This window comes from Athene cunicularia (assembly GCF_003259725.1).
Source record: "Athene cunicularia isolate RWA chromosome 2 unlocalized genomic scaffold, athCun1 chr2_part1, whole genome shotgun sequence".
Taxonomy (NCBI): Eukaryota; Metazoa; Chordata; class Aves; order Strigiformes; family Strigidae; genus Athene; species Athene cunicularia.
Genome location: NW_020799095.1, coordinates 31,971,900 through 31,995,038, shown reverse-complemented (window position 1 = coordinate 31,995,038; position 23,139 = coordinate 31,971,900). Strand labels below are relative to the sequence as shown.

The 23,139-nt window shown below is 35.8% G+C and overlaps 1 protein-coding gene across 1 annotated transcript in view; it reads right to left on the bottom strand.

Annotated features, from left to right (window-relative positions):
- Nucleotides 1-23,139, bottom strand: part of MALRD1 (MAM and LDL receptor class A domain containing 1) — a 287,732-nt gene that overhangs the window by 227,589 nt on the left and 37,004 nt on the right. The window contains exons 10-13 of the mRNA XM_026843695.1: nt 20,247-20,393; nt 17,164-17,273; nt 12,045-12,212; nt 10,905-11,025 (exon numbers count right to left, since the gene is read on the bottom strand). Of these exons, the coding sequence (XP_026699496.1) occupies nt 10,905-11,025; nt 12,045-12,212; nt 17,164-17,273; nt 20,247-20,393 (546 nt within the window). The remainder of the gene's footprint in view (nt 1-10,904; nt 11,026-12,044; nt 12,213-17,163; nt 17,274-20,246; nt 20,394-23,139) is intronic.

The window sequence follows — 23,139 nt, the reverse complement described above, 5'->3', positions numbered from 1 at the left end:
TCACTGTAAGAGAAGATCAAATTTCAGACCATCTAAGAAGCCTGAAAGCACAAGTCTATGGGACGTGATGAGATGAATCTGCAGGTCCTAAGAGAGCTAGTGGATGAAGTGACTAGGCCACTATCCATCATATTCGAGAGGTTGTGGCAGTCCTGAGAAGTTCCCGCTGTCTGGAAAGGTGAAACATAACCCCCATTTTATAAAAAGGGAAAAAAGGAAAACACAGTGAACTACAGGCCAGTCAGTCTCACTCCTGTGCCCGGCAAGATGATGGAGAAGATCCTCCTGGAAGTTATGCTAGGGCACATGGAAAATAAGGAAGTGGTTGGTAACAGTCAACCTGGCTTCACTAAAGGAAAATTGTGCCTGACAAATTTGGTGGCCTTCTATGATCGGGTTAGAGTGTTGGTGAATAAGGGAAGAGCAACTGCTGTCATCTACCTGAACTTGTGCAAAACTTTTGACGCTGTCCTGCACGACATCCTTGTCTCTAAATTGGAGAGACATGAGTTTGACAGATGGAGCACTTGGTGGATAAGGAATTGGCTGGATGGTCACACTCAAAGAGTTGCAGTCAACGGCCCAATGTCCAAGTGGAGACGAGTGACGAGTGATGTTCCTCAGGTATCGGGACCAGCGCTGTTTAACATCTTTGTCAGTGACATGGACAGTGTGGTTGAGTGCACCCTCAGCAGGTTTGGTGATGATACCAAACTGAGTGGTGCAGTTGACACACTGAAGGGAAGGGATGTGCCATCCAGAGGGACCAGGACAGGCTTCAGAGGTGGGTCTGTGTGAACCTCATGAAGTTCAACAAAGGCAAGTGCAAGGTCCTGTACATGGGTCAGGGCAATCCCAAGCACAAATACAGGCTGAGTGATGAGTGGATTGAGAGCAACCCTGTGGAGAAGAACTTGGGAGTAGTAGTAGTGGATGAAATACTGACTATGAGCCAACAATGTGTGCTCGTAGCCCAGAAAAACAACTGTATTCTGGGCTGCATCAAGAGAAGTGTGACTAGCAGGTTGAGGGAGTTGATTCTTCCCGTCTACTCTGCTCTCATGAGACCCCACCTGGAGTGCTGTGTCCAGCTCTGGGGGCCCCAATATGAAAAGAACATAGAGTTACTTGAGCAGGTCCAGAGGAGGCCACAAAGATGATCAGGAGGTTGGAGCAATTCCCTTATGAGGACAGGCTGAGAGAGTTGCGGTTGTTCACCTGGAGAAGAAAAAGTTCTAGGGAGACCTTCTAGCAACTTTCCAGTACTTAAAGAGGTCTATAGGAAAGATCTCATTGTCAGGAAGTGTAATGATAGGACAAGGGGCAATGGTTTTAAAGTGAAGAGGGTAGATGTAGAAGGAAAAATATTCTTTCCTGTGAGGGTGGTGAGACACTAGATCAGGTTCTCAGGGAAGTTGTGAAGTTGTTCAAGGCCAGGTTGGACGGGGCTTTGAGCAACCTGGTCTAGTGGAAGGTGTCCCTGCCCATGGCAGGGGGGTTGGACTGGATGATCTTTAAGTTCCCTTCCCACCCAAACCATTCAGTGATTCCATGATTCTATGACACTAGTTTGTCTTCGTATTTATTTTCTGACTTTCTCCTATTTCTTATTTTCTTACATGAACTCTTAATACTCTAAACATCAGGTTGTCCTGCAGACTCTTGCAGGCTGTCTTCTCATGTGTTGAGAAACTTATTGCTAGCTTTCTAAAAACTTTTTTTGGTTATCCTTGATGATTTTTGACCTTTAACTCACAAAATCTCTCATCTTTTCTACTTTTTTCATTTGGACATTACTTCAGCTGTTTGACACTTTTTTACTTCTAATAGTATCTGTGCCACCTCTACGGATATATTTTTCTTAGCTGTCCCTTTTAGCATAGTTTTTAACAAGCTTCCTCAATAATCATGAAGGAACCAGAGTGACACTGAGATGAGACCATAGGATTTAAGGGTAGTTGGCTTTATTGATGTTTTGAGAAAGCTGTCTTTAGATCCTCGCACATTTAGTTTTCTCTGAGCTGACATCTTACCACAAAAATCTAGATTTCTTTCTGATTTTGGGTTCTTATGGAATATTTACCATTTTCTCTTTTGAGAAGCTTCACTCAAAGACCTTCACAAATCAGATGTGAAGCTTCTCTGTAAGCAGAACAATGCCTAACAAGAATTTGAACAAAAAAACTTTTGAAAACAGCATTTAAAACAAATGGTTTAGACATCTGCAAAGCTCCAAATTCCTTAATCTCTACATCCCCTGAAAATCTCTCCCTGTCTCTTAGCCTATGTATGTTTATGCAAAATGCACCACAAAAAAAATCCAGGTGAAGAGATATCATCACTGTTACTGGTTTACGATTTTTTCTTTAATTCAAAAACTGTTTAAAAAGTCTCTAATATGCCAATAGACTTTAAACATTTTTTTTCTTTAAATCAGTTATTTTAAGATAAAATTAGGAATTTATAGGTAGATGTCATAAAGAAGAAAATCTTCAAACCTATAAACCAAACCCAGTTTAATTCTGGACATAGTTATTTTAACTCTGGACTAATAAGTAATTTTAATGCTCATTATAATACAAACACACTGAAAAAAATGCTACATCTGCCTTCCCCTATTTATGTTTTCTATCACAGCTACTATTTGTTAATGTCATGGCATATACACACACTCAAATAACACTGCACTTTTGGTGCACTGGCCTAATTTCTACAATAAAATACTGAACAATGATCAATTGAAAAAAAATATTGCAAAAGTACATCAGTAATAAACAATGCTAAGTGGAAAAAAAGACAAAAAAAAAAAGTCATATTGAAGATCAAACAAGTTTGATCTTTATAAAATCCTTCCCTCACTTTCCATCCCCAAGTATTATCTGCTACAGTTTTGAAAATCAGAACAAAACCAAAAAAACTACTTCCACATAAGGTTACAGACGAAAAAACTGAATGCTGACCTAATTTGCATGGTGATATTCTTATATATATAAAATCATAGTTTAAATCTAAATATTGTTTAGGACAGACAGATATGTTAGTCTCCTCTGCAGATATCTAGAGAAAACAAAGCACTCCAGAACATTGTCTTCTGCTAATTTCTGTTGGGAAATCCATTTCAATAACCACAGAATGACAACAGATCTACTTGTGATTTCAGCTAAGTCAGCTTTTTAATAATGGACAGTCATGACTTGTACATGACACATAGGTGTATATCTCATCTGAAATGAGGAAGAGTTTGGCATGTAAGACAGGCCAAATATGCAGAGGGGAAAGATTTTGTTATAAATAAATGTAGTGGGTTTACTGTGTACCTACATTTTTAACAAGCTAATTGCACTACAGGTTTCCTAACCCTAGCTTAGTTGTAGGACTTGTAAAGATTGAGGTTTTTAGAGGAGAAAAGTAAAATTCTGTGGGTGCACACATAACAGTAATCTACCCTGTATCTAACCTAAATATTACCCACAAAAAAATAGCTTTACTGTCACATATAATTGTTATAATTTCATGTTCTAAAAAATTATATGAAAATAATCTTCACCGCACAACTCTGATTTTGATGCAGTGAGGCAGATATGCAATCATCTAACTAAAGAACTAAATGTTCATAACAACATTTTTAAGTGAAATTGAGTCCAAACCCATCTGGTTTATTAAATCTGACATTTTCTGGAAATCTCTCAGTTCATATGATACTGTCATTTACAAATGCTTCTCAGGTTCTGAATATGAGTGATCACAGTGTATTGATATGGGAAATAGTCCTAAAATAATAAAATCCTCCAAAATAATAAAATTATATTTGATCAACATTTTCATTGGAAATATAACAAATTATGTTGAAATCTGTCCTCCATTCAAAAATGTTAATGAAGTCTAAACAGAATTAAATTTCTTAAACACAATAACCTGGGGATTTAGGCTGTTGGATACCCACGTCCAAGTGAAATAAAATAAAAGAAATTTATGTATTCTTTAACAATCAAATGCTTGTCTTTCTGTGTCCATTAGAATGCTCCTTTTATGTAACTGAAGGGGAAGTTCCTGGTTTTATTGAACTAAACAAAAATAAATCTGATGGTCATTGTTCAGCCCATCTTGTTATTTACCCTGTGTTCTATGCCACTGAAGCTCATGCAGTGTTTGTTGTCACAGGGCATAATTTGCAAGAAACTAGATAGGAGAACTATACAACAACAAGATATAAGTTTTGCCCCAAACCTACATAGATATTTGCTGACAGAAGTAGAAAAGGTAGATTCATGACTTCTGGGTTCTATAGAAATTCTGAAAGTGTGTGTGGTCTTTGGCAGAAAAATGCCCTTGTTCTTTCCTCAACGTTCTTCCCTTCCACAGCCTATTCCCTTTTACGTATTCCACAACTGCTCTTCTCTGACCTCTTATCTCAGTCCTAGTCTCACTGGAAAGCTGGAGGTCCACACTGTCTTTTCTCATTTCCCCAGACAGTTCATTGCTCCAAGTCCTCTCATGTGGTCTCAGTTCTCTGCCACTTACTGCCATACTTTATGCTGATTCCTCCCAGAGCATTACTGCTCCACATCCATATTTTCATTACCATCCTCTCCTTGTTTTATTCTCTCTTACTAAACTGAATCTTTCATTATTGTTAACTCTCCTGACACTCTATCACTGGCTTTTTGACCGGCTGGTCTTAATCCTTCCCCCACAGCAGCCTGGGTCCTTCCTGCCCTGGTTTTCTCCAGTCCCCTGGTTACTCCTCTTTCACACCAGCAAACTCTAGCAATGCAGCCTTTGCAGCCATTCCTTGTTCAGAGCCAAAGGTGGTTTCCCGTCTCTGTAAATGGAATTTAAGTCCCATCCCTTCCCCATCTAACTTCCACAAATTGATCTTAATGCAGTTGTCTATGCACTTCCAGTCTTAGGTCCCTTTTCCAATTTACAAGCTGACAATCCTCTCATTCCTTGAATTTCAGTCCATCCTTATGAGCTGGCTGTTGTTCCTGGCTTCACCTTTAAAAACAACTGATTTCTCTGGCTAAAATGAAGGAGCAGCAACAATATGAGACAGACATTTAAGCATGCAAGACTTTAAAAATGAGATTTTGAAAGAGTTACCATATAACTCTTATAACATATAACCACAGCAAAAGTTTTATGCTTTGGCAAGATTAGTAATGGGTAATATGAGGAATGTTTATTATAATACTAAGGAAATTTTTATTACTTATACAAAAGGTAGCCATTAGAAACCCAGTTATGTTTATAGTTAAACAATTATGCTACAAAAGTAGTTTTTAAGAAACAACACATACATCATTCTCTTTATTTCCGTTCTAAGTCAAATTAAGCTACATAAAATTCTGTACTACCATACAGATTATGTCCAGTTTATGAATTGCTAAATTCAAGACTAGCTTTAGCATGCTTATGCTGCCCTAGATTGTACATCATAGAAATAATCACTGTTGAATGCATATATTATTTATAAATACAGAACAATATTATGTCTATATGTTATATTTTTATTCAAATATAAATTATTTCATATTTAATTTATATATAAAAACATATCATTATTTCTGATCATCCACACCATAAGTAGACAGAATAAAACCCACTTAAGATAGAACATGAAGGACGGATTGCCAAAAGTCAAACAGAGTACCAGGAATATATTCATATTACCAGATTGCTTTCCAATCTGATCTTATTCCCTGTTCCACTATCATCATTCTTAAATTGGACAGTGAGAATTTAGACTCCACCAAATGCACAGGATGTAGACCTTAGAAATTATACTGTACATTCATCTTCCAGAGCACAAACACACAATGTGATAGGTATGTTAGGTCACTGCTGTAAATCTGCAGCTTGAAAATAGTAATTGCTTTTATGCATGGAAGTCATGTATAATAGCTTTATAGCCATAGTAAATTCTTCATCTGTTGAAGAAAAGCTGTGAGCTAACAGTCAGGAGCAGCATCATACAAGAAAGAGAACATTAACAGTTTATATTTTACAATTTTTTTTTTTACTTTTCTCAACTATCAGAATAAATTTGAATTATTTTTTCAGTCCAGAACATTGCATTTTTGTGAAATGCAACTAGCAACCTAGAAGAAAGAATAATCTTATCATGCATCATTATCAAGAACATGAATGCAGTTCTAAGAACAAAGTGAAGCAAACAAATTCACTGACAGTCTTGCAAAGATAGATCTTGCAAGAACTGGAAGCTCAGAGACCTACGCTGAAATGAGAGAAAGTCTCACAAGTAAAGATCTTCAAATTATTTCTTCCAGTACTGACAAAAAGAAGAATCATTTGAGAAACAATGAAAATCAAGAGATGACTCAAGGATTGGTGATGTATGATGAGAAAATTGTATGGACATTTTGCTTGTCCAGTGGACTTGATGGACCCAAGCATCTAAGGAAGTCGTCTTGCTTGAATTTAAGATAGAAAGATTTAAATGAAAAATATTTCAGAAGATATTTTAAGCCCATGTAATATCTTTGCCAACATTCTTATACCAAGAGGAAAAAATTACTTTAACAAGGCTAAGAAGCACACATTCACTAACAGATGGAACATCATGGAAAAAAAAAATGTTAATATTGATGAAAGGAACAACATAGTTGTAGGTGGAGAAGTCAAACAAACATCTGTGCTTACCCAAGATAAGAAATTGGGAAAAGTGACTGAGAAAAATTAAATGCTTGCATCCAATTGCAAGAATATACATAACAAAATATAGAAAGCAATGGTACACTACATAAGCACAAAGATGGAGAATTTTTTTTTTTTTTTTAATTATAAGAGCTATTCCAGTGCTGTGGACTACCAGACTAACATGCTGAAAGGCAAGGTTATTGCTTGCAAAGAGTCAACTTGCCAAACTAATTGCAGAGACATTTGTTTACTTAACATTCTGCTTCCCACATTACAAGCCACAGTGCTGGCACACACTGAGCCAACTCAACAGTACAGCAATGATTTAGAAGAAACCAATATATTTAGAGCAAAGATAACCATAAATATACTCATAATGGCTCCAAAGTTTAATCTTTAACATGGCATTGTTAACATATCTTTTGGGCAAGTGACACTTGGATATAATTAAAGTTTCTTCAGTCATATAATTAGAAAAAAGAAAGATAAAATCAGTTACCCTACAGGAAGCTTGTGATTAAGAATCACTTAGGACTAGTTAAACACTTAGCTGGACATTTGTCTTCACTTTCAGTTGTAATGTTGAAATGAAAGCACAGGCTCATGTTTTGAAATAGAAATGACCATATTTGAAGTGAAAACAGTAGATTTTAGTTTTCTTGATTAAAAGCTACCAGTTAACTGCTATCTCAGAGCAGTGAAGAATTTTTTTTAATTAAACGATTGCTTTAGAGGTGTTATTATTTGGTCAGAGAACAAAATCCCAGTACTCAGGTTTAAGAAGGGTAATGGGAGAGCAATCCAGACTATCATAACCCAATAATACATAGGATATGTAAGCATATTTTGAAGAAAACTACAAAAAAAAAAAAAGAAATAAATCAGAAAGCAATAGAGTGTCCTAAGACTTTTAATATGAGTAACATCGGCAGGGAGTTAGTAAAGTGAAAATTCCTCTCAGTGGTGTGCAGTGATGAGCAGAAGAAATAGGCACTTGTGGTTGTTGTACTGTAAGGGTGATCAAACACTGCAACAGGTTACCCTGAGTAACTCTGTAGTCTCCATCCTCAGAGATATTCAGAACCCACTGTGTAAGGTCCTGGGCACCCTGCTCTAGTGGTCCCTGCTTTCAGCAGGGGGGTTTAACTGGATGATCTTCAGGGATGCCTTCCAACTTCAACTATTCTACAGTAACAGCAGAACCTTTTCCCCATCTTCACCCTGGCCCACAAGAAGAAAGATATTCTATCTAATGAACATTTAATAGTTATTTCTGGTTTTAGCTAATCAAACAGTTAACTCAGTTTCCTAACTTCCAGCTCTGTATATTTTGGATACAAATCTTTCTAAACAAGTAAAACTCTCGACACTGGTGCTCTAGCCAAGAAAGATTGGATACTGAAACTGTAGAGAAATTATATGCACACACAAAGAAGCTGTAATTATTTCTTTTATCTGCTAAAAGTCAAATAGATTTTCATCTGAGCAACATCCCTCAAATTTCCCAGTAAAAACTATAAACCATAAGCATGGATTTTGGATTGTATTAACACCTGTGAAGAAGTTTATGCTTTGTGACACAGTACAGTCAGAAAATACTATAAGGATCTTGTCTACAATACTTCTGTTATTTGTGGGAATGCTAGAAACCATAATGCTCTGTTTTTTAAAAAAAAACAACCCTGTACTAAATATTGCCCATGGCAACTCCCTTTGAAAATGCATCACAACTTTTATAGCATAGTTGATAATTCAATGCCAAGGCAAGAGATTCATTTTCAAAGACGGAAAGTACGACCATGATTTTTAGGCAGAGCAGGTAATTGAATAAATCACAAAGATTTTTGAGGACCTGAAATATTTCCAAGCTCCCATCTAACTGTACAGTGGAGAGGGATTCTGAGATGCGTCACCTCCCTTTACTTTCCCACATTATTTTCCACGCAGAGAAAACCCAGGTGCATAGCCCAGATAGAAGTCACAGCACATCCAAACAGAAAATGTTGACACAGCCTAAACTATATCTGTGACTGTGTCTGTGCACAGATTCTTTATTTACCAGTCCAACTGTGGGATTTTCACATTTAAAATAAGCATTGTATTAACAAAATACACAATTTGAATGCAAGACTGTGACCATTGCATTTTTCATATTTCCTGTCTCACTATTTCTCAGATCTAAATGAAGGACCATCTACCCCTTAAGAAAAGTCATCTCACACAGTGTTAGTACAGAATTTCCAGATTTGTAGGTACAGAATTTCAAAATTTGTACAAGTGTAACATATTGTCCTTTTTTTTTTTTAAGCGCAATTTTGTATCTGTGAGAGCATGTGTACAGAAGTGTGTGTACAAGTTCTGCCTGTTTTATTTTACAATGGCTTCCAATATCTTACAGATTAAGATTTTATTCAGTATAACACTGTACCTGATATTTATCATCTTAAGAGTTACAAAATAAAATACTGTACTTTAAGCAACACTTTCTACTAAATAATTAATAAAGATCTTTTTTTCTCGTTTTAATGCTAGGAGGGAAGTAGTTTCTAAAGAAAATAAAAGAGGAAAAATTCAGAATAGAATCCAAATGAAGTTACTATGTCTAAAGACCTTTTAATTAAATTACAACATTTACAAACTCATGAAAGCCTGGCAAACAGGACAAACAGTCACAGGTACCTAAAAACTTAGATTTTTAAATTTTCACTTACGGCACTTGGCTTCATCACAGCTATTTGAACAGTCAGGTGTAAAATCACAGATTTTGTCAGATGAAATACATTGTCCATCCCCACATGAAAAACGTCCCAGTGGACAGTAAAATGATGAAGAATTAGCATCTGCAAATTCTATTTCCCCTTAAAAATCAGGAAAAAACAGAAAGTAAAAACATACATATACATATAAAATTCTAAGAAGTGCTTTTAATCCTCTTTGAATATAGTAATATACTTATCAAAAGGAAGATTAGGATGACCTATGAAGTGAACTAGATTACATCACAACTGATAAGAAGGTTGATATTAATGTCTGATGCTCTTAAAGTATAAATAAGTCTCCACAATATACATTTTTTTTGTATGAAAAATTATCAAGAACTCCTTAAAATTACAGGGACAGGCTCTAATTCAGAGGCAAGGTGCTGTGAACAGCAATCTGATGTTTCCCCCCCCCCTGTCAGGAGTAAGTCTTTCACAAAAGCTTTCTGTGGTACCAGCGGTTCCTCTGTGTTCAGCTCACAACTAAAGTTTCAAGAAGCCCTAAGTTTGGTGTTGCACCACTACTAGCTTTCACCTCAATCTACACATTAGAAAACACCCCAGATTTCAATGAATGGGGAAAAAAAAAAAACCAAAACAAACAAGGACTACTGGTTTTACTTGAATAGATTTCTGTAAAGACACCAAGTGAGAGGAATAACATGCAGCTTTTCATCTTATGTTTAACTGAGCTTTTTTAGATACTCATATTTTCATCCAGACAGAGCTTTTTCTTAAAGTACTCCCTTCTAAAAACAATATCTTTGTGACTGATGGGTAAATAGGGGAGTTGTAGGGAAAATAATTAAAGCAAATTAATGTTTCTTCAGATACTTCAATCAGACTGTATATAGGGATCAGAGAAGCCTTAAAATCACAGCTCTAAAGTTTTCTATTATGCCTTTAAATTTGCAAAGAAATTCAGGTATCTGTTGGCTATAACCCATCAGCATTACCACTGACTGTGCATGCCACGTTAGTCATTAACAGTCAAGAAGACCAGAAGCAGCAGTCTGACAGAAGGTTACGTTATTTTCTATTTCCATCTGTTTTCACTTCAAGATTACAAAGCATGAGTACACAGACAATTTGGTGCATATTTACTTATGTTCATTATTTGACTGTAACAATGGGAGAACCCTCTTGACCTAAAGATTATGCAGTGGAATTTGCTCTTCCATGGAAGATACAAGATGCTTTGCTTCTGTCTCTACATCCAAGTGTGAATGTTGGGCAGATGCTACGTAATAAACGCTATTTGGAAATACCCATCACAGATCAATTCACAGAACTGGTGCAAACTGCTTACAGCAGCTACTGTGTAACACAGGATGAGAGTCTTCATTATAGATGATTGGCTACAGCATATGGACTTTTCCCTCAGATTATCCCCTACTTTCGTATAGGTATTTTGAAGTTGTCATTTGAATCACAGTTATACATAACAGACATTGGGGAAAATACATTGAAAACTACAAAACTTGCCTTCACTTTCTTTGGTGATACCTGGAAGTGATTTATTCACAATTCCACACTGCTCTGTTATACTGATGTCATCAACCGCAACAGTAGCATTTGTCGTTAGAATAGTAGCTCGTAAAACTATCTGTAAATACAAATAAATAAGTTAGATCACTGAAGGTGACAAGATAAAAAGACATATATATATATATTCCTTTATAATTTATATTATCTTCATAGGAAATAAATATTGCCTACAACCATCTTGGAATACCAGTCAGTAAAAATATGACTTAGATTTGATCAAAGTCAGAAATTTACTCCTCAACTGTGAAAGTCATAACTACCTTTACTTACAGAAAGTTATGCAACCCAGATGACCTTGTCTCAATCTAAACTAGTAAAAGCCATTACTACTTGAATGGTCTTCCTGCTAGAACCATTGAAAGTTATACATCTTGTTAAACAAACTATTCGGGATTATCAAATATGATGGTTTAGAATTCCATTTAATTGTGTTCATCTATACTATGCCTGCTGAAGTCAACAACATGTGGTACAGTAAATGTAGGGATTGTAAAGATGCATTTGCAAATACAAGGAAACATGCAGGAGATCATATAAGGAAGTAAAGCTTAGTTGTAATTTACTAATAATGAGAACTGAGTGCCCTTGAAGAGGGCAAAGAGACCAAAACTGGAATTTTGATTTGCTGAATCCTTAAATTTGAGTTGCTGACTCCCCTAACAGTTCCCTTCTGTTTTACTAAAGTGCATTAGCCTGAGAGTACGTAAAAATACAATTAAACTCAAGACCTGCTAATTGTGATCAATGCTGCAAATTGAAGTATTTGCACTTCTCCTGCCTTTAGCCAACAAAATTGGGCCCTCTGTTCAGCAGTTTTTATAGCAAGTTCATTTTCTTAAAAGCTACTGCACTATTGCTAATTGATTTTTATTACAAAAAGGTGATTCTAATGCATCCAATACTGAAACAATGGTGATGTTCTTTAATAGCTACATCTTTAGAAAGTGCTGAATGGATTTCTTTTTTATATAAGCATTAAAGAATAGAAATTCTCTTTTTATATTTCATTACAAATTAATTCTAAAGACCAAATTAGAATACCTTTCTGAAAACAATGTAAAAGTAATTTCTAATTACCTGAAAAGGTAAGTCCTCAAATGAACTTTCTATGGGTATATTCAGTTTTGTCCACTGCATCTCAGGCAATCCTGAAATGTCACGCAATTTTTCCAAACTTCCGTCCAACGTAGTTCTCTTAAAGACAGAAAGCTGGGAATCCTGAGATAACTGGTACCAAAATCTGACCTGTTGAAAGAGATTTAATGAAACACTTTAAAAACCATAATCATCAATCAGCAATAAATTCAGTATCAACTGTATGTACATTATAACACAGAATGACATGACAGGTCTAAATGCATCCTTGGCATAAAAGAGAGAGATGTATGAAACTATAGCACGTTGAGGAGCAGTATTACATCTAAAGATAAAACTATAATTAAAAGTAAAGCTTATCTTTAAAACTCACTTTTTAATTTGTACCTATCAACTGATACAGACCAATCAACATGACATCCCTTAACTCTTTTTAGCTTAGAAAGGACTTAGAAACTTCTCAAAGATTACTTTTCTTCACAAATACTGAATATAGGACAGCTTCATAAGTATGTTATTCTCAGAAGTGCAACAGTTGAGATACTTCTATGAAAGAAACCTTATGATCTTCTACTTCCACATCCACACAGATTAAAATTAACTGAAGACGGATGTTTAAAATAATTCATTGATCTGAAACAAGCAGATTCACCAATATATGGGAAGAAAAACTGACAACTGTAGGTGGTGGATGAGTTTGCAAAAAACTGCTTGCCAATCACAAAAGATCAGAAAACTGAAAATCCCAGTTCACTATGCCTGCCCTGCAAAACAAAGTAAATCTGATCATTTTTTTTTTCTTTTTTTTTTTTTTTCCCAACACAGACAAAAAATCAGCTGACTGCAGAGAAGAATTAAGATTTTCAAAGACTGGGTTGGTTTTTTTTTTTTCCTTCTCCCTTGAGTCCTTCCTGTTTCTTCACATAGTGAAAGACTATAACTCCTTCAACGGCAGACTCTTTGCTTCCCTGCAAAAGCCTTGATAATGCTTGAATCTTTGTGAAAGTAAAACTAGAGCTGTAAAAATATCTATTCCCTCCCAGTTCTCTGCCCATCTCTGTATGATCTTGCACTGTGAATCTTGGATCATCACACTACAGAAAGTTTCCTTTTATTTTTTCATGTTATATGAACTTTTAAAGAGAGTTAAATAATACAGACCATTTTAGCCTAATAACCAAATGAAACTTATATATATTTTTTGCAAGACACAACAGATATGAGGAAACTCATCTTTAGCCTCAGGACAAACACAGATGCATGTGTTAGCCAGCTTTCAGTTAGACATGAGACAATTAAAGTCTTTTATTTGAGCAAGACAGCTGACACAATAAGCTGTACAGGTTGTGGAAAAGCATTTTATTAGGGACTGTAACAGGCAAAACAGCCTTAGGGTAGTGGTGTAATTTTTACTTAATTTAATTTATTGTGAAATAATGCAAATTTCTAATCACTGGTTGGGCTACTGAGGAAAAGGAACAAAGAAAACAAACGCTTAAACACAAACACAGGAAACACTTTTCCTCCATCTTCCCCAGGCCAGTTTAAGTTAAATACTTAGCCTGCCCCCTTCCTAGTCTTAATTTCCCTAATTTTTGCTGCAGGTACTCAGTCTGGTTCAATTCCTTTGGTGAGGCAACATGTGGAACAGGAGGCTGGTCATGTGAGCAATGTTTTTTTTTCTGTTGCTCCCTACATGTTCCTTTCCTCTGTTCATTGCTTCTTATTCTTCTCCTGTTTCAGCTCAGGACTTTGACAGGCCACAGTCCCTCTGGGTTGTCCTCAGCCCAGCATGGATCACCCACAGTTGCAGTCCTCTCAGAGCCATACCTCCTCAGCATGGACCCCCTCCTTCGGTGCTTACATCTCCAGCTGTGTTCCCAACAATGTCCCCGTTTCATAACTCTCCTTCTTGTTTGCCCCTAAGAGATCTTTTTTTCCTTTTGTAAGAGAAGTAGCAGTTTAAGAGTAAACAGACTCTGAAAGGAGTCTTTTCTTCAACAAATTATCACATTAAGGTCTCTTAAAACTCTAGATCCTTAGTGTGCCAAGGAAGTTGAAGAACAGGATTGATGAATTTGAGAACTCCTTACATTCAAGTCATTGACTAATAATCTGAAAATCATCATGCATATGGATTCACTACCTTTCACTTCTGGCCCTGAACTTAACCCATAAAATTATCGAATACACCAAAACCTCAACATCTGCTATGTGTAACGAGAGGGTTTCTTTTTCGTGTGTTACAAGGCAGATCAATGGTTAGGAAATACACTTGTTACAACACACTTTTAAATATTTTCTGGCTTCATGACTGATGGATTTGGTCTCTCAATTTCCTATAGTGTTTCTTTTTTCCCCACTCATTAAAATCATGTATTATATAAAATAATCTCAAGACTTATTAATAAATTGGAATACTTTCATGTAATTTTGTTTCCCCTCTAGAAAGTTTAAGGACTACAAAGCAGCAGGTATACAAATACTTTTCAAAATGAGATGTCTGAAGAACTACACCCTGAACAATCTAGACATAAGGTTTATGTTTATCAAAGAGCTTTTCAAACAAATTTGTATTTTCATTACATAAGAAATAAAATTACCCTCCCTCTCTATGTCTGCATGTTCTACTTTACAATAACTATGTCCATTAAAGAGCCATAAAAGGAGAGCTAGGACTAGAAATTTGTTTCTTCAACTCCAAAACTTTGAGCTAAATGAAGATGTTTCTTAGCTGACATCTACAGAGAGACTCAGCCACAATAAGCTGCAGAAAGAAGTTGCTTCTAAGCCTCAATTAGCCAGTAAGGCACAATATAAAACTATTATTCCTCAACTCCAATTTTCTTTACTTTTTAAAATTTTTTTAAGACAGCTGGAGCCAAAGAACTTGTAAAGCTATTAATAAACATAGATCTCTTTATGTAGATCCTTTTATCCTCTCAGTGGGACATCCAACAGAGGGCAACATCTCACATTTATACGCAGAGAGCATAACACACCAGTACACATCCTAATGAGCAACTCCTACTCCTTGTGCTTTCCCAGAAATAAAAGTCTTCTGGGAAAATGTGGCAGAAAGCCAGGCTTCCTGTCTTCAAAAACACTCTTTTTTTTCAGAAATGTACAGCTGGATAAGAACTTGCCCTAGTTTTTGTTAAATCTTGAGAACTTTAAATACATTCAATACATGCACATTCAAAATTAAAAATGTTTTCTTCTCTGACTTTGAACTAGAGGAATGTATGTGCATCCCTGATGCATTTGTATTTATTTTGAATGCAGACCAAACTCTGCAATAGATCTAACTAGAATGATTCATTGATTCACATACCAGTTTCTCCCAGTTCAGCTTAAGGTATTCTAAGAAAAATTAATCTGAACCTGAAAAGTGTTTATCTACTCAGTATCAAAGTCTATAAAAGAGATATGAAACCCTGAAAGAATGCACTGTGCGTACAAAGGTTGTTGGTATCCCAGGAGTAATGCAACACACAGGGCTCTAATGGGATGCTGTGAGGCCACCTGCGTTCCCTGCAGAGGCATTCTCATTGATTTGATTCTGAATCTATTTTATTTCCGATTCTTTACAACACTAAGAAGCCATGTGAAGATTAAGAACTGAGAGAGTGCATTAAATGACAGCAAGGCACTGTTTTTAAATTCTTTAAGAGACTTCTACTCCTCGACTGCAAATTGCAACTATTCAACTGAGATCTGGTAACACACTGGTGTGCGTAGTCCAAGTAAGTTCCAATCTCAAGTAAAACAGGTTTATCTAAGCCAACACTTCTTTCAGTTCCTTATACTAGAAAAAAACTAAGAAGCCTAAGACCTGCTGGAATAAAATCCTGCTATTTGTTGGGCCTTCTAAATGCAGTCTCTTCACATGTTGTTTTCTGACATTCTTATTTTTGAAAAAAGTTTTCCTAAGTGAATTACAATTTCTGTTTTACACTGAGTCTGAAAAATTAAGTAACCAGTTTACATTTTATACTGTTTCTTTAAAGCCTCTTTTTGCCACTGAACACAATAAAATTATTTTGACAAGCTTTCCCTATCTTCTATTTTTCTTCTCCATGACTTCTTAAATCAGGAAGCATTATGCAGTAGTAGAAAAAATAACACACCATAACTACACAGCTTAGATTCTCCCCAATATGGCATAAATTTTGAAAAGTTATGGAATAGAAAAGAAAGTCTCAGAAAAAAATAAAATAACTTATAAAACTGCACCACAGCTATTCACTTTATCCAATGGCCAAAAGAATAAACGAAAATACAGTGAGGGATGTTTTAATATATTTTTATATATTTAATATATTTCTTCAAGTTCTGTTTTAAAAATATATATTTTGTTGAAAATTCCAACACTGTAGTTATAAAACTGTATTTTCATTTTTCATCCAAGACTTTTCTATTTTTTAGCACCCTTGATCCATTTTTTCCAGGTAGCTTTCCAGTTTCTTGGAGCACCTGCCATCCTGGCTGATTGTTTTTGCATTCCTCTACAGAGCCACAATACATTTGACAAGAAAAGCATTTCAAGGTAAACCCTCCAGTACTGTACTGATCAGCTTAAAAAGCATCCTCCTCAAACCATCATTAAAATTTAAGATGTATCTGCAGTATGGTAGCTAATTCTCTCTGGTCACATTAACATAGTTTGTATAGTGACTTCAAACCACGTGTCCTATTATGGAATGTTGGATGTGTGTCTTTCCTGCCTGCAGATGACAACATGACTGCCAGCTTTTGCTCAAAAGGTAGACTGCTTTGACTGTGAGTTGATATAGCCCTAATATTGTTATCCAGCTAGGTTTGTCACAGCATACAAAAACCTGAAGCATAGCCTTAAGTCTGAGTCACCTGGTAGATGCTTTAGAAGGAATAGTAATCAGATACAACAATTTGACAGCAAAGCAGTAAAAAGTCTGCTGCATCTACTTTGTCCTGAATAATTAGTCTGTAACTCCCTCCACTAGTATTGACATGGATCCAGTTTTTCAGCAGAAACATTTACATCATAAAGAATACCATATCTGCAGATCGGGTGAGCGATAGCTTACAAAAGTGGGGACAGTTAATATCAAACTGTTACCTGACAGCAAGAAAGCCCAGGGGACAGCTTGACAAGTAACGGGCTCCCCAGGTGAGACATGGCCATCTTTGTGTTCATCTGGTGTGATCCACTGAAGTAAATGAATGCTCCTGTAAACAAAAATCAAAAAAATGTGAGAATTATGTCATACTCCAATGGCAAATAGAGAGAGAGAGACCTTAGAGACATAACTATGTGCTCTGTGAGGCACATAAAGCTTACTCATAAATGTAAACAAATGAAACAAATTTGCCGTCAGTTCAGTCTCTGTGGATAATGAAGAGGATCTTGAAACAAGCTATGACAACCAGTGTCTACGTAGGCAAAGACAAAATAGAATTGCTAAATGCTCTTGCCTGTTTGCAATAAAATTAACATGACTGAATCCAAAGATGAGGGAAAAAGAAGAAATAAGTGTATTTGGGCAACCATTGCTGAGACTACCCTGTCATGGTGCCTGCAAGCACTTAAGAAGTAAGTACAGCGCTGTGCAAAAGGAGTTCAGATGTTGCTTCTGTGAGGGCTTTACTGTGCAGACCCACTGGACATGTTTTTTCATCTGCCTCCTTCAGACAAAACCCTTAAGATGTCCATCATTCAAACACTACAACTACTTCCCATCACTTTCACATGGTGCCTATCTGCTCTCCGCACAGGCTGGGGAGAGCGAAGGGACTTCAGGAGCTGCAACACAGAGCACCCTGGAGACAGAACAGCACAGACCTCGGCTGGGATCCCTAAAGGACACATTTTAATTGGCTTAAATAAGTTTCAAATAGAATTTAGAACAAAAATTAATTTCCTTTAGGGTACAGTATTCTCTCTCAGCACAGCCCAGCCAGTTTTAAGCATGCTAACAATGTTGCAGACCATGGGAGCCAATGGATAAGCTATATTTTCTCATGGGGTCCACAGACTTGACATTGTTGTCTGTGCTAGTGGGGATGAAAGCTTAATTAAAGATCTAATCTGAACTCTGGCAAACGAACTGCCTTTGGATTTGAACTACAGCAGATGTGCTTCAGACAAAGGTAGGGAAGGATAAACATCTTCAAGGGGCCCTAAAGCAGCATATTTTGAATGCCGTCAGTGCTGCCTTTGCTGAATACTGAGACTTTTTCATGAAAGTCTATGCAAAACAACACTAAAGGCTCAGTCTTGTTTGCGCATTGATATTACACATATTGCCTTACATCTTGGAAAATCAGCTATTGTGCTGCCACAGTCATACGCCTTAGCCATTTATTTCCCATGGATACATAATGAAGCAGAGGGTTAGGTCCAGCCCCACGTGAATAATTGCATTGCTTTAGCAAGTCTGGCACAAAGAGGTGACCATTACAGCTCCTTGTACAAACAGGCGTGCTGCGCTCTGCAGCGCAAGGGAAGCTCCCTTCATTGGAATGCAAGGGTACTTCAAAGGATCCTCTTTTAATTTACAGCTGAGGCTCTACAGTAGTCTTGTTAAGATCTTCATTAATCAAAATTTGCTGCTGCCCTCCCCAGGAGAGAAGAGAGTTGAACACTCTGAGGTACCACAAGCAACTACTGCAACCTGAAGGACCTTGATTTAATACTGGCAAAATCTTGCTCAGATTCTGGAAGCCTAATTCTAAAGCCATGATGTGGCTGTAGCAGGCACAGTGATACATGGATACAAAATCACCTCAGTAACACTTTTTCACTAACTTATATGGGAAATGCATCACTACTGGGTTTTAAGGGTGCTGCACGGTAACCTCAAGATCTTGAGGCTTCAACCTGCAGCAGCTTATAAAGATTTGAACTTAACTTGTAATGATTCAGGTATCAAAGGAGCTTAAGTGAAGCAGCACATAGTTCCATATAGGCTAATTTAACATGCTGATTAGGCTGCAGAGCAGATGTTTCTACCAGCAGCCTTCATTATGACCACATTATACCTCAGATCTCAGAAGCACCTAAAATAATTCACATGGGAAAGACACAGGCATATCAGTGCACTTCTCCTGAGCTGTGAGAGTTTGGAAGCTATGATGCAGTAATGTTTGCAGACAATGCAGTAATACAGATCCAGTGCCACTCTACAGAGACAATAAAATGAAAAATCAAACAGCTGCTGAGAAAGTGAATCCAGCTTTGCTACACTTCATCACTTGGGAGACCAATGGAAAACTGCACATGACTGTGCAGTTGGTTACGCTATAACATGGACACACATACTCACACCCCGCTAGGGTGTGCTCAGGTGAATTTTAATCCTGGAATTCCTCTACCTTTGAATGCTCATGGTGGAATACTAAATATTTCACATTCCTTTAACATGAACATAGAAGTGTGGACATCTGGCTGTAGGATAATATACATCATTAAAAAAAAAAAAAAAAAAATTTACTTAAAGGGGTATTGGAATCTAACCCAAATTTTAAAGTAGTCTAGCCTCCATTGGAATCAGTGTAATAGATAAGTTTTATTAAAATCAAAGTTGAAAAATATTTGCCATTATTATTTGACAATACCAAACATGCTAAGCAGTTTTAGTTTTATGCAGTATTCTGTAATAACAACCTCCATTTTGGAAAAAATACTTTAAAACAGCCCTCTACTGGAATAAACTTTTCCCAGCTGAATGCATTGTATGGTGAATGCTGAAGGAAGAACTGTTTAAAGAATATTACACTCACTGTATTTTTCCCAGAGAAAACCGATTTACTTGCACTCTACAAAAAGCTACAGTCATATTTTATCCAATATTTTCTAGAATGGCCCCTGTGTGATTACTTAGTACAAAGATGCATATGATATTCATGAACAAAGTTAACTATATCAGTTCAAATGTCAGTATCTTGAAAAACTGAAGGCTGCATTGTCTCATACCTCATTGATTGTCCAGGCAGAAAATGAAGGTTACAAAGGCATAGTAACCAAATCACATCTAATAAAGAGCATCCCCAAAAGACTAGCTTTCTGTAACATGTTACCTATGTTACATACACACTAAGTAGCATCTGTTTCAAATCACTTTTTATCACTGTTACAATTCACAAGCAGAAATACTCATCACAGAAGGAAGAAAATAATAATAATAATAAAAGAAATTTCACCACATCCAGTATTAGTTGTATGACCTCTGCCAGGGAGTCTCCTGTCAAAGGGAGCCTGTTTTTTCATTATGTTCCAGTCAGCATCATCTTTGTTTAGTGGCTTCCATCCACAGAAGTCAGTCTCAAAATCACATGTAGTGTCATTACCTGTTGTAAGAATAAAAACAATAAAAGAATATTAAGTTAAATTTGATGCAACATCTTAACACCAGAACTATAACTATTTTGTATTTGAATGTACAAGGAGTCTTAAAGATTATTCAGATGGACAAAAAGTTCTAGAATACAGGTAACGGATCAGGCAGACCATTCCCATCTTAATCAAACTCAGAACCATGAAGAAAACCACCTATAAGAGAATAAACTATATCATATTAAAGACCTGTACATAGGCTGCTGATAGATTATGAAAATAATATATTTTTTTAAAAGTAAGTTCTACTGGAAAGTTAATTATGAATGTGTGAAAAAAAATAAAATGTATTTAGTGCTTTAAATACACTAAAAGTAAAGATGAATTAAGATTCAACTTAATTTATTTTTGAAAATGAGATTTAAATTTATGAATTGTTTAGGTCTCCTAGAAATTTTTATTGCAAAGTTAAAGACCATTTTCTCAGTTGTTATGGAGTAGACCAACTTAGGCAGTATAAAAATCTTATACACTCTTTCATTTCTTGAGCACAATTAATTGTTTTTGTAAGAAAATTGTATAATCTGAGAGTTTTCTTTCCTTGTCCAGAGCAGCTTCACAAAGCCCTACACTTAACTCTTTGGGTCACTTATCACTAATGTAAACATTACTTTTAAACTGTACTTGGCACTTTCCAGACTTGATGACACATTTATCCTATCCTGTCTCAGACATGATCATACACATTACTCCAATTTTCAAATTGTACAAAACCAAAATGAAATGCATCTCTGTTGAAACATTATGACAGTAAAACTCCATTGTAAAGGTCTTCCTGGTATAAAGAGGTTATTTGAGCAGTTAAATTTTAAGGTACAAAATAAATCACAAATACGAGTATCTTTAACTGGAGTCATCAAAATTCAATGGAGCATGCCTTTTTGTTTAGAGTAGTATATTAGTTAAATATGAAACTTGGTTATTTAATTACAAAATTCTCATGCTTTTGACAATGTACCTTGTTAATTAGACTTCAATTGCTAATAACATAGAATATGCAAATTGATATCCAAGTCTAAGCTACCACTCTATGACATTTAATAGTATGCCTAGGTGATGTGCTTTCCTTAGCTAAGCAGTCTTGAGAGAACCAATGTGTCACAAAAACCCAAACATTCTTTGCTTAAACATCTCTTTCCTCTGGCCTCCCTAAACCCTACAAAAGGTGTTCTGTGTAAGAAGCTGACTGCAGTGACTGCATAGTAATATACAAAAAGTCATCAATAAATTACTATGTAGACACAAAGAGCTTACTCTGTTTGTATACTAAGCAACGAAAAACCTGTTCCTGGAAGGAAAACACCAGGCCAAAATTAAAATAATGTCTTAAATATGGAAAAGAAATCAAGATTATTAATGATTAAAATTTTACAACTCAATAAGATATTTAGCATGTGTTTTGGGGATTGGTATTTTTTTTTGTTGTTGTTTTTTAAACTCATAGTCTTTTAACTAGAGGTACTTCAGACCATGAAAAGACTTCTTATTGCAATAGAAAGAACAAGACCTTTCATGTGTCGATGACACCAGATCTGTTGCAATTTAATGTGACTCATAACAGGCTCCGGGTTTTTCACTGGCTCATAGTGAAAAGTGGACTGTTAAAGGTACATTTGGAAATCATATTCTAAAAGACCTTGGGAAGACTGTGATCAGACAGAGCCCATCATTGCCCTTAATGGTCAACAGGAGGACAGAATTTTGGTGAAATCATCATTTCATACATTGGTAGCCACTAGTAAAATTTCTTCTGACACTATGGATTTAAAAATAAATGTATAAACATCATCTTTTAGGCCGAATATACAAGCAATGGGGAAAAAAAAAATTACATGCACACACAAAAAGACACAATTCCAATTAAAAATATTTTGCCTGGACATTTTCCAAACTTTATGCAAGTCTGAACGTAATTATAAAGGTAGGAAGAATATTCATGATGTTGTGCTTTTGGATTGTTTGGGTTGGGGTTTTTTTAGGGGAGGGGAAGAAAGTGGGGAATAAAAAAATGCCACTGCAGTTTACTACATGTGATAATGTTGACCATGTCTTCGATGCTTTTTTTTTTTTTTTTTTTTACTTTAAAATTGCAAGCTCTATACAAACATGCAATTATGCAGAGACACTGCTCCAGGACCATTTACCAAGACAAGTATTCTACCATATGTATTTTCTGGAGGTGATACTTCATTTTTAAAAGTATTAATCTGTGAGACAACTGCTAGGGTATAAATGTGAGTAAAACCTAATTGTCTGAGTTAACAGTTGGATTTAAATTTTATCTCTATATAATTCTAAAAAATTAAGAGTTCCTTGTAAATGTTTAATGAAGCTTAAAAGAAAGTTCTGTGCTTTGAAACACAAATCTAAGTGAGACAGTTTCTCAGTGTATTTTTTCAGTGCCCAAACATAAACTTTAAGAATGCTCCTTTCACATCAAAACAGTGAATTTTTTTTTATTACTTACATGTCTTTTTTCTACATTTTTATTTTAACCTTAAAATGATTATAGGGAATGTTTCACTGTTCATAGTTGGAAAATAAGTGATTGCACAACCTCTATTTTTTGAGAAGTCATACTGAAGTTATAGAAGTTAAACAGACATAAATAATAATTCTGGTATATTATGTCCTTTTCTACTATACTTCTTACCATCAGAACTTATGTTTTTTATTTCACTGGGAAGATTCACTGGATTT